Here is a 12,423-nt window from a genome sequence, read left to right as displayed (position 1 = left end):
CTGGCTCTGCAAGCTAAAGACAACCCAAAAGAATTCTATCGATATGCTGCAAGTAAAAGAAAGAATGGATATGAAAGAATAATTCTTCTGAATGCAGACAGTGTGAGGGTGACTGATGCAGAAGAGATTTTTCAACTAATGAGTGCTCATTTTGCTAAAAACTATCAACCTGGTGTATGCAACATTAAGTTCACTGCTACCTCTTCACTGAATGAAAAAACCCAGGTGTATGAAGAGGATGTATTAATGCTGTTGTACTATCTGATTAAGATTTCAACAATAGGGACTGATGGTATATCAGCATGGGTGCTAAAACAGTCTTCAGCCAAACTGGCTATTCTTTTGACCAAGCTATATAATTTGAGTCTCAGAAGAGGGAAGATTCTGCAGGAATGGAAAGAATGTATGGTAATCCCATTGCACAAGGGTGGAGCAAAGACCGATGTATCCAACTATTGACTGATCAGTATCTCAGGAGCAGTGGTGAAGATTTTGGAAAAATTGAATCTTTACTTTGCAATGAACAACATCAGTTTACTAAGGGAAGGTCATGTTTTAGCAACTTGCACACATTCTGTAATAAAATTAACCATTGAACTAGACAAGGGGAATGGATACACCATGATACTTCTGGATTTTGCTAAGGCTTTTCACAGAATACAGCACGGGAGACTGTTGCATAAATTGAAGAATGTGGGTTCGGATTATAAAATATTAGCATGGATAAGAGGATGGCTGACTAACAGATATCAAAAAGTGGTATATGGGCGATGTGAGTCTGCAAGATTTAAGTTAACTAGTGGTGTATCAGAAGGATCAGTCCTTGGTCCACTATTATTCTTATTCAATCTGTACATTAACGATATTGGAAAGGATTTAACTGGTGATACAGCTATTTGCTGATGATGCAAAGATAGTTGGGTAATCGGGAATGCTGCTGATATGCAGTACTTGCAGAACGATTTGAATAGGCTGAAATTGTGGGTATGAGAAAATGGATATCAGTTCAATGTCAGTAAATGCAAAGTTATGCACTTTGGCATGATTAAATATTCAGTGTTGTTGTATTATATTGGTGGGATTATGCTTGAAGAAACTGATCAGGCTAGGGATCATGGAGTATTAGTAGATAGCAAGTTGAAGGACCATGTAGCAAAGATTGCAAATAAATGCTGAAATGAACTTTCACATGTAAAGATAAGGATGTCATTTTGTCTCTTTACAAGACCTTGATAAGACCTCACTTATATTATTATGTGCAGGTATGGTCTCCTGGTTTCCGTTGTGATTCTGAGCAAACAGGAGAAAGAAGGGTGAAATGACAGACTTACAAACTTCTGTAAGGATCATAGAGGATTTCAGTTGATGAAATTTTTCATTTTATGGAGGGTGGGGAAATGACAAGAGGGCATCCTTGAAAGCTGAGAATGAATGCCACTAAGAACGGGGGGGCTAGACTGTTCTCTCATAAGGTAGTGCATGACTGGAATTGATTGCCATTGAATGCTGTGTGTGCAGGCAGTGTGAATGAATTCAAGAATAAGTATGATAGCTGGTGCGTGTAATATGTGGCCTGCCTTGATGAGTCCCTGACTCCCTGGAGATCTCTAATATATTTTTTTTAACTTTTCAATCAGACTTTATTACTTATACATAATATTTATAATACATACATGAATATACAGTAATATTTTTTAATTAAAATTATGATTACATATTATGATTACATATTATGATTATATGATACATACACTGATTACATATTTACAACAGATATAGTTCTGTTTTTTTTTTTTTTTTTTTTTTTTTTTTTTTTTTTTTAACAATGAAATTTGTACAATTTTTTCTTTTTTTCTGTATAATGTATTAATAATAGTTACTGTAATCGGTAATTTATGGTTGAGGTTGAATAATATTGCTTGCTTTCTTTACAGCATTTATACAATAACAATGAGTTATATATATTTACAATTTTTGATTTAATGCATTTAAGTGCTGTTACTACAGCACTTAAATGTAATATATGGATTTTTTTTTTCCTCCTTTTTTGTTGATCTTGGTTGATATGTAATTTCTCAGCTTTCATCCTTGAAGTTTATTTATTAAGCTTATCTGAGGATGACACTGGCTAGTTATTATTTATTGGTTTGTTTGCTGTGTTGGGAAGTAGGCTGATGTTTGATATGTCTGATATCCACTACAGCCGTAGGTTGAGAAATTCATTTTCACACACACACGATAATTTGGAATGTCTTGATGTGTTGCTGAACTGGAAGCCTGAACTAATATATTGTGTTTCATTAAGTTTGCATGGTGTGTAGGGTGAGTGTTTCTTGTTGTATGTCCTTAGGGCTCTTTTCAGGCTATTGTAGTTTGTAAGGTTCCTGTATTCAAAAAGTAGTTTATTTAGAGTGTAGAAGCTTCATGTGGCCTTTCCATAATAATTATTATATTTATATGTGATATGATTAGTTGTCTGAGGTCTTGTTATACAGTATGTATTTCTGACTGCCCTGTAATTTATGGTTGTTATCGATTTTATTTATTTATGGTTGTTATCGATGTTATTATCGATGCCAACTGCCCTGTAGTTGGCATCGATAATAACAGTAATAATAATAATATGTTAGTATTAGTATGTGGATTAAGAGTTAGATAATCTACTGCACTTTTTCAAGTCACCCCAGGTCTGTAATAAGCAGAGTGGTGGTCTCATGCCAGGCAATGTAATTCATCTACCACTTAAGACATTCAAAAGCATCTGTACCCACAGAAGGGTTTGAATCCTCAGATTGTCAGTTGGTGACAACAGTTACTTTGGTTTCTAGAGCAAGATTCATGTATTATCTAATTCTTAACCAATCCCCCAGTACTAATGGATAATAGTTTACAACTTTTCAGGGAGGGGGGTGAAGAGTTTAATTATCTATGAATCCTGTCCCAAAGACCAAAAATAAAAAATAAATAAATAAATAAACCATAATATCTCGATTAAATTCACATAGGGAAAAACATACACATAGGTATAAATAACGTGAAACAAATGCTTTCAACTTTATGAAAAATTGAAATATCTGAAAAAATAAAAATAAAATAAAACAAAAATTAATCATGAGAAATAGTATGTATGATCTACAATGAATAGCCTTCCTTCATTTTCCAAACTTCGAAACTTTTAATGTACCGAAGTATGTGTTACAGTATTATTTAAAATATGTAAACTTATTAAAAATATTCAAAAAAAAAAAAGCTCCTTAGCCCACCCATGGTGCAAAATGTACTATAGGTTTGCAAATAACTTTTTGTGGGCACAACAACAACAAAAAAATTTAAATTGTTACATAAAAATAAGAACACTTTCAGTACATGTGCTACTGAGGTTTTATGTCTGGAATAAAGGAATAACCAGATCTGCCGAGAATTTTCTTTTAATCAATAAAATTTGAGTGGACTTGCAAAATCTATAGCATAATGGTATCATGTTATGCAAGAGTTAAGGGAGAAGGAATCTACTGACATTTTTTCTTGAAAGATGGAGAATATAGTTGGTGAACACTTTGTGAGAAAGGCTCTTCTAGAAATCAAAGGCAGATGGCATGAAAGAAGAGCAGAAGCAGGTTAAATGAGTTTGCATCTAGATTGCAAAAGAATTTTGGATAGATGCTGCTTGTTAATTTAACCAGTTTAGTTGAAAATAGAGAAATGATGGTGGATGCCTTTCATCATTCATAAATGAATGCCAATTCAGCACAGCAGTACCAGTGGAAAAGAGAATGCAAAAGACACATGGTTGAATTGGACTGCCTGTGAAAGTAATTGAAGTGAGGCAGTGAAAAGGGAATGGCTAGCCAGACTGTCTCTTCTGAATTGCATCAAGATGTTATTATCATCTCCCCAACATAAGAATACTACTTCACAATTATTTTCAACAAATCGGCTTTCCGTCTTTACTACTGTTCTTTATGCTAACAAACAAAAAAATTCAGCAATCTTTGCCATTAATTTCACATCTAGGAAAGGCCTATACAAAAGTCTTACTTGTTACTTTGTTATCCAGTTCATTACACAAAATCCTAGAGATCGTTGACACCTTCTATTTTCCGGTAAAATTCACACACGGGCACTTTTTTTATGACATCGATGATACTTCACATGCGGAGATCGTCAAGGAATTTAGCAGTGGGACTCTGGAGTAGATCACCACTGATATTACAAGCCTCCCATCATTGTCGGGTTTCAGCTGGATTGCCGAAAGAGGAACAGCAGGACACACTGGAAACTCCTCGTAGCTGGAAAGAAAAACCGGAACTGGAAAGCCTAGCCTCTGAAAGGCTCGCGGCGAAAAAAGCCTAGCACTGAAAATCCTTGCACCAAAAAGCCTCCACCTAAAAGCCTTTTTTCCATCGATTCGTCCCCTTTTTATTCTGTTCTGCCGACTTTGGAACTCTTACAGATTTAATCGCCCGGATTTTCTTGAAGGGGTCTTCTCAGCCTGGTGGTCACTGAGTTAAGTCAGGAAACTCTGTACATCGTTGACCTTCGCGAGTTGCGATCGCCTCAGGTCTTACATTTTTAATCCCATCTGAGTTATTCTTTGTTTTCCAATTGCTTATTACAATTTATTCTAACATTTTTTTCATTTATTACAGAAAATTTGAGTTAAGTATTAATCAAATTACCAGTATATTAAATTCATTTTATTTCCCAAGTAAAATCAATATAGAAGAAATTTTATTCTAAAATCCTTCTATACAAGATTTTACACTAACCAACCTTGACTACAACTGCAGTTAGATATACTGGTCTCTATAATTGGAAACTTCTCTCCTGGAACCATGCTTGTGGAGTGGTGCTATTTTGCTTTCTTTCCACTCCTTAGAAACCTTACCCACTGCAAGACTTTCATTAAATAACCAGGTCAAGGGCATAACTAAGTGTTGTGTCCGTTCCTTAAAATTACATGGTGATATTTCATTTATTCCTACAGTCTTATTGACATACATCTAACCCAATCAACACCTGACACACCTCTGATTCTTTCACTTTCAATCTTCCTAATAACTGTCAACCTTCTTCATGTTGTACACCATCATTTACACCAGTATGATATACATTGATAAAGTGGTCATTCAATAATTCCACTATATCCTTTGCAATGGTCACTCTGGCACCATAACAGTCTCAACCTGCCATAATTATTTTCCCCTCTTGCTTACCATATAGCAGAAGAATTCCCTTGAATTAACCTTGGCTTGACCAGCCAATGTTCTCTCACACAATAACTCTTCATGGATCTGATCATCACCATCAACTGTCTTGTACCTCCTCCATAACCTTTTCTTTTCAAACACAGCTTGCTTGATTTCACTGTTCATCCATTTCCCTCCTACTATATTTACTCATCTAAGTTACATAAGCTAGAATCTGTATTATGTTTAACTGATTATCATGTCATGTATTCCAATTCATCAAGTGATATGTTTGTGCCTGAAAAAAACTAGAGGTAAATGTCAATCTGAGAGGGGAGATCAGATTCTCTGGTGATATGCATATTATAAAGGGTAAGTGAAAATGAAATAAGATCTTTGTTGTATGAAAAAAAAAAAAAATTGGGGGGGGGGGGGTTAAGATGTTCTAGTAGCACTGAAGAGGATCCTCATGAGGTTATTCTCACCCTATCAAAGAATAGTATAAAGATTTAGGCACTAGTTTGAGATCTTGAAGCCTAGGATTTTGGACACTACAAAGTTTGTAAAATGAATTAAAGTAAAATGTTATTACAGCAATTGAACATTAACATATATTCATAAATTGGCCTGGGGAGGGAGAATATATATATATAAAAACTGGTTCAGAATACATGCGATTAAAATGAGGGATATCATTTTAAATAACTAAAGTATTAAACTCTCATTAACTTACAGAACCAATCATGTGAGCTCCCAAGATTCGATCGGTAACCTTGTCACCAATGATTTTAATGAGACCGTCAGTATCAGCATTTGTTTTTGCACGGCTGTTTGCTGTTAAGGGAAATTTTCCAATTTTGTATTCAACTCCCTGTATAAAAAAAGGCATATAACAATAAATATGCTTACATTTTTTAAATTAATTCAGTTATCTCTTACTTATTATATCACTCACTATAACAAACTGCTGAAGAGCTCTAACCTAAATCCCAACAGTCTAAAGGAAATTTTCTATAGCAGACAATCCACTATAACACATAGATTGTCTGTATAATAATAAGTTGCTAAATTTGCTATAGTAAACAAGTGGATATAGAATACAAGTCTGCTATAGAATGTGGCCACAAGTTTGCTATAGTCAGAAAACAAATGATTATACCTTTATCTAAAACTGTTCAAAAGTTTTATTTTTATTTCATTTGATCACAGTTAACTGAATGTCTATAAATGTCTGAAAACATTGTATGAAAAATGAAACAAAAAAAAAAAAATCAGTTTTCAGAAAAGAAAGCAATCAATACACATTTATATATATTTTGAAATAATGGAAATTGACAGCCTAGTCGGCTGATTGGTTGGCAAATCTGTTCTCCAACCAAAAGGCTGCAAATTCTGAATGTCATTGTGGGCCATGGATGTTTGTAGTTGTCTTTAGGTGGGAAATGAATGGTATAACACCATCCTGCTTAATGGAGATTTTATTTTTCTAACTTTACACTGAAAATGCTTGAGGACAAGCACTGATTCTTATCCTAATTAAATATATACATTCATATCCAGGCAGGAAGCATGTCCCATCCATCAATGTTGAGAGGGAATATGTTTAGATTCTTGTAATGCAACTCTGTTGAATGAATTGGTGCAACATTAAAGCCCATCTCCTATGTTCAGCAGAGGCAGTTGTCTTTCCACCAAGCAGTTATTCAGCGGTATATCGATAATCAGTGTTAATACAAGTTTTAGAAGAGCCAAGATATAATTCTGAAGTGGAGAGGGAAAATTTCTGTAACCTGACAGATGTAATCTAAGCACTAACCATTGCATGAGGGAATCCAAAGACCTCAATGATTTAGAGGAATAGAACAATGCTGACAACACATCATGAGGAAGAGGTAACCATGAATGGACCATTGAGTGAACTGCTAATTCCATCCAGGACAGTACTGAAAGAGACTTTACCAAGGACTAACCTATGGTACAGTCTAGGAAGAAGAAGGAAATAATTCAGAATGAAGAGCCTCTTTAAGTAGGGCTTTTTGGAGACAGGAGAGAAAGGATCGTAGGGTGGATGGGAAAGAGGAATAACCTGTCAGAGAGAAGAGAATACCAAGGTATCTCCCTTCTCCAGACTCAAGATAGAATGCAAGGACATGCCATGCAGGGGAAACCACAATGATGTTTACGCTGCAAACTAAAAAGAGTCGACTGCTTGGTTGAGGAGCTCCTGCAAGCCTTCTCTAGTACAAGCTATGAGTATAAAATCATCAATGAATGCCATAATATTAACAGTGACTGTGTCAAAAGAGTAGCATTTACGGCTTGGAAGAGAGTGAAAAAAACTCATCAATGACATTGAAGAAAACAGAATACAGTCTCATTGGAGGGTCTCCTAAGTGCTGAGATGGACATCAACCTCGAGCCCAGGGTGATAGTAAGGGAATTTGCAGAGTAAATCTGATATATAGGTGAGGAAAATTTCTGGACATCCTGTGACAGGCAGTGCTTGAAGTATAGCTTGAAGGAAGGTACTATCAAAGGACTTCTAGAGGTTCAGACATGCCATCACAGCCATCTGCAGGGATGAAGACTCTCTGCCTAAAATCATGTTGGATTTATGACTGTAGACATTTAACTAACACTTTATGAAAGATGTAAGAGAACAGGAGCAACTGTAATTGGCAAGTAATCAGAGGGTGCAGATGCATCTTCCTACTCTGGAATGAATAACTGTTTGACTGGGGAAATACGAGCTTATACATTGGGTAAACAAAAGATCAATTAAATCTTGTAAGATAGGCAGAGGGATCCACTGAAGTTCTGCATCAATAAAGCCATCTGGTACTGCAGCTGATGAAGTTGCTAAAAGTTAAGTAAAGTGAAGACTTTGTTTCATCAAAAGAAGAAGGATGGATGGGAACGTTCTGCTTCTGGACGTTGAAATAGAAGGAAGGACTAAAGCAGGCGATGGAGTGGAAAAGACATCCCTCCAAGAGCAGACAAACTCTTCTTGCATCTCACTTGAAGGATGAGATGCTCCATCAGTATTGTTCTAGAACAAACACTTATATACTTCTTATATAATGCCTGCATTTGGATTAAAGATGCCTTTTCCTCTTTCTGATTAGATCAAACGGGTGATGCAGAATGATATTCTACTAACCGGAAAATTCCATCTCCAAATAATGATTCAACAGATATTTCATTGAGTAACACTTTAATAACTGAGAATATACTAAGAGAGGGAGGAGGGTAATCCTGAGATGCTGTAAAGCATACTTGAAGAAGGGATGGAATTGTGGTCCTACTCGTCTCTTGAGATGATGACAATGGGGGCATGGGAAGGGGGGGATACCCACTCGTGAGATCTTCTAACATAAGTCCATATTTGCATCACTAGTCCTCTGCAGAATGGTAATTAATGATATGATCTGATTGCAGCTATTGTCTGCCTAGGCAGAATCTCTGCTATAACTTCATTAATATGGGTCATATCTTCTGTAGTTAATAAGGCTTCATGTAAGGCAAAAAAGATGTTCCTCTTCAAGAGTCCAACATGCCTTTGCACATTCGGTACAAATTTCAGCATTAACAGCAATGAGATGCTTTGTATGATGGTGAACACCAAGACCAACAGAGGTGATAAAGGCTTGCAGGCATTCTGGACAGACAAAGCGTCTTTGAGATGATGTTGTTGTGTCCCAATTTACGATTATTAGGCTTTCAACTATCCTTACATGTGAAACTCTACTTGTCTTTGTCCAAATCTTATTTATATATGAGATATTACCCAAATACAAATATTCAAGCTTCTTCTCCCCTTAGTGTCCCTAAATATTTATTTTATACTGCACCTTTCAGGACATTTAGTTTAAGATATAAGATTCAAAAACAAGGAGCAATACCAAAATATGTCTGAGTGTGAAACTAATATGCAGCCGAGACCTTTATCTCATAACTTAACAATCCCCCCCCCCTCCCGCATGATTAGGTTCGTAGGTTGTTACAAGTGGTGCATTGAGCGACAATCTCAGACTCAATGAACAAAAGTTTATTGAACTTTTAAACATGGTACAATTCATTCCTTATCAAACTCAATTCAATACTAAGAATATATAATACAAATTTTCACTAGCTAAACACAAGTATTAGGTTAAGATCCTACATGAGAACTGTGATCATATAGCCATAACAGATTCTATACATATAAACATGTATAATTCTAGAACTAGTTGATCCTTTGTCTAACCCCTTTCTGGTTTGATCACGCTATAATTCTGTATTTTCTAGGACCTATATAATCAGTTACTCTAATTTTCTCACTAAGACAATATGGATTAAAATTATCCTTTCGCTGAGCTAATACACACCTTTGACCTTTAAAACTCTCATGCATAAATCTCTAGGCACATGAATACGTATTGATTAATAGTAACAAGCTAATTTTTATTCTAGTTTGACATGTACTAAAGTCCTAGTATAATTCTCATTAATCCTTTCAACTGTTCTGTAATTGAACAATGACTACAGTTACATATGATTTGAATTGACACGAGATTTTTTTACAGTACCTTTTGTCTTGGGTCTTCTACTTTGGTCTCTACCTTTTTCTGATATTTTACCTTTCTAGGATGAACTCTTCTATAACTTATCATTCCTAAGTTCTTTTGGCACTATGATGGGCTTTCACAATCTTTACCTTACATTCTTCAATCAAGGAGATACATAGGATCATCTATTCTATGGCTATGAAATTCGCCACGTGGGCACTGACGTCTTTATAGAATTTTCTTTCTTTTGTTACGATCACTGGACAATGAAACACACTGACATTATTTTCTCTCTTTTTAACTAAAGGGCGTCCCTCATTTCTCACAATAGGGACACGGAATCAAAATCCCACACACTTTGTTTCCTTATTGTGTCAGACGGAGAAAACTCCTAACCCGTCACTCAGGAAAACCGCATGAGACCTATACGAAGACTCGTGAAGAAAACTCTGAGGAAAAAAGCCCTGTGGGGGGAGGCTTTCCTAACCTTTTTATGATGAACCCTACCGGCACCTTCTTCAATTTCTTTTCTTCCCCCCTTACTGGAGTCAATTTCACTGATCAATTAGAGTGCCGTTTTTCTGCCAATACATCATGCGGTCCGTGTGCATGCGACTGACACGTGACGAAGTCTCAATTTGGAAATTATGACCTTGAGCCTTGGTTTTTGTTTAAGCTAACCTCTATGTCATCTATACTAAATTAATCCCCTTTCCAAAATTTTCTAAGAATTAACTCAAATCTTTAATCTCTTATTTCAAGTGTAAAAACTAGCTTCTCACATACAAAATCCTATGACTAATCTTCTTTGCTTTACTTAACCTTATTTTATCATATCACAACTGTAATAAAATTACCTTCTTTTTTTTTTATTTAGTTCAACAAACAATTTCAGCTATATTTTTCGCTTGGATGCAAGCATGTTTTTCTTCCTTTTTATTTTTTTGTATTCGTTACTTTCGAAGGCTCTTAACAATATCTGCTTAGGAACAAGCTTGTTTACTTAGTTATCTATACAGGTTTTTATTTCTTCTCTTGTTATATCATGGTAACTGAAAATTTCACATTCTTAAGTTATCAGGGTGTAACAAAGGTCCTCCCTTTTTTATAAAAAAATTTTTTTTTAAATTTTTCCTTGCGAAGTGTTCCTCTTCTCATATCAGTTTTTTTTTCCGTCAATTTTATAATGCATGCATTATCCATTTACTCATGACTGATGTATTTCTCTGTTTTTTATTTCTCTTTCCTCTTCTAACCTTGCAGTAATTTACCTCTGATTTAACCTTAACTACTTTTGATTTCTTTTCAATGATTAACTCCTCGTTTAATGATCTCTTCACTTTATTCATGTGGAATTCATGGTTCCTCTCCTGAGGCTCGTTTCTCCCTTCATTACGTAACCCTGGAGTTTGCCCCCTTCTTGTAATCTGTCTCCTTTCCAATAGGTATATTTCCTTCCTCATATAATTACATCTAAAGTCATACCTTGACAGGAAATCCCTACCCAGGATCAGCTTGATGTGTGGAAGAGAGGATCCTGATAGGACCAGAAACTCCTGCCAAACACATAGTTTGAACTCAGGGCAGGTATAACTTTAGATTTATAGACCTAGAAGCACGAGTCGTGGAAGATGAAAATGAAGCAGTTTGAGAAATCTGGAGACTCTGCTCCATCAAGACCATATTTGGTCTTGACAGAGCAGGGTCTCCAGATTAAAAAAAAAAAAAAAATTACATAAAATTAATAAAAACAGAAAAATTCCTCAACTCTTGCATGGTAGTAATCTAATATAGTTTTCATAATGGAAGTCGCATTAAAAAATTAATTCTACAAAAAATTATTTTGGCTAAAAGATAAATTTAATTACTGAGATCTTTTGTCCATGCTGACATTAATGTAAATAGAAGAAACTTAATTATAAACATTAACTATTTTGCCTCAATTCTCACCATTAAAAATCATAAATGCTATATACCTTTCCCATCAGTCATTCAACAAGTAGGTGAAAATTTATGTGATAATGCATTACTATTTTAAATACATTACATAATCAAAAATAATGTTTCTTGGTAGAAGCTAACATTTTAACAGTAAGGGATATTTACATTTATCATGAGGTCAAATTCTCTATATATAATAGGACTATTATTATTCTATCACAACCTTTTTTTGTTTACTTTTTCTTTTTACTTATCAGTTAAACTTTGCAATCTCTCCTCATAAGGAGCCTATAGACCTATCACCACCTCGGTCACGCCGATGGGCTCTCTTCTCACTTCACCCCCAAGAAATCCAGGCAACCAAATCTGTACAGGGCAAAAAGCTTATAAAGAAGGATACTATTCTCCATATTACTGATTGCCAATATGTTCTTTGACATCCAAATGATACTTTGAGTTATTTTTCTAATTTGTTAAATAAATCCTCTGAATATACATTTGTGCACAATTCCTGCAAGATCTCTTACATTACCATTATCAGATACTTCCTGCTCTAATTCAGCATCACTGGAAAACCACTGGATGTTCCCTCTTTCTCAAGTCATTCCTAGTATCATTAACGTATAATGGCTAAAATAAGATAACTAAGATATCATGTTCTCTCCTCCTTGTCCCCAGTATCATTAACAAATTAAACAGAATATATGTACGTTGTCCTGTGACCAATCATTTGCTATCAACCTTCT

At 35.2% G+C, this 12,423-nt stretch overlaps 1 protein-coding gene across 1 annotated transcript in view; it reads right to left on the bottom strand.

Moving 5' to 3' along the window:
• The window catches only part of LOC150100645 (dihydrolipoyl dehydrogenase, mitochondrial), a 233,655-nt gene that overhangs the window by 18,773 nt on the left and 202,459 nt on the right, over positions 1-12,423 (bottom strand). Inside the window, exon 12 of the mRNA XM_090402080.1 lies at positions 5,923-6,060. Within this exon, the coding sequence (XP_090258206.1) occupies positions 5,923-6,060 (138 nt within the window). The remainder of the gene's footprint in view (positions 1-5,922; positions 6,061-12,423) is intronic.

This window comes from Typopeltis vanoorti, chromosome 12, assembly GCF_054136105.1.
Source record: "Typopeltis vanoorti isolate ZY-2024b chromosome 12, IOZ_Tvanoo_1.0, whole genome shotgun sequence".
Classification (NCBI taxonomy): domain Eukaryota; kingdom Metazoa; phylum Arthropoda; class Arachnida; order Uropygi; family Thelyphonidae; genus Typopeltis; species Typopeltis vanoorti.
The sequence above is the reverse complement of the archived record's forward strand: the minus strand, read 5'-3'. Positions and strand labels throughout refer to the sequence as shown.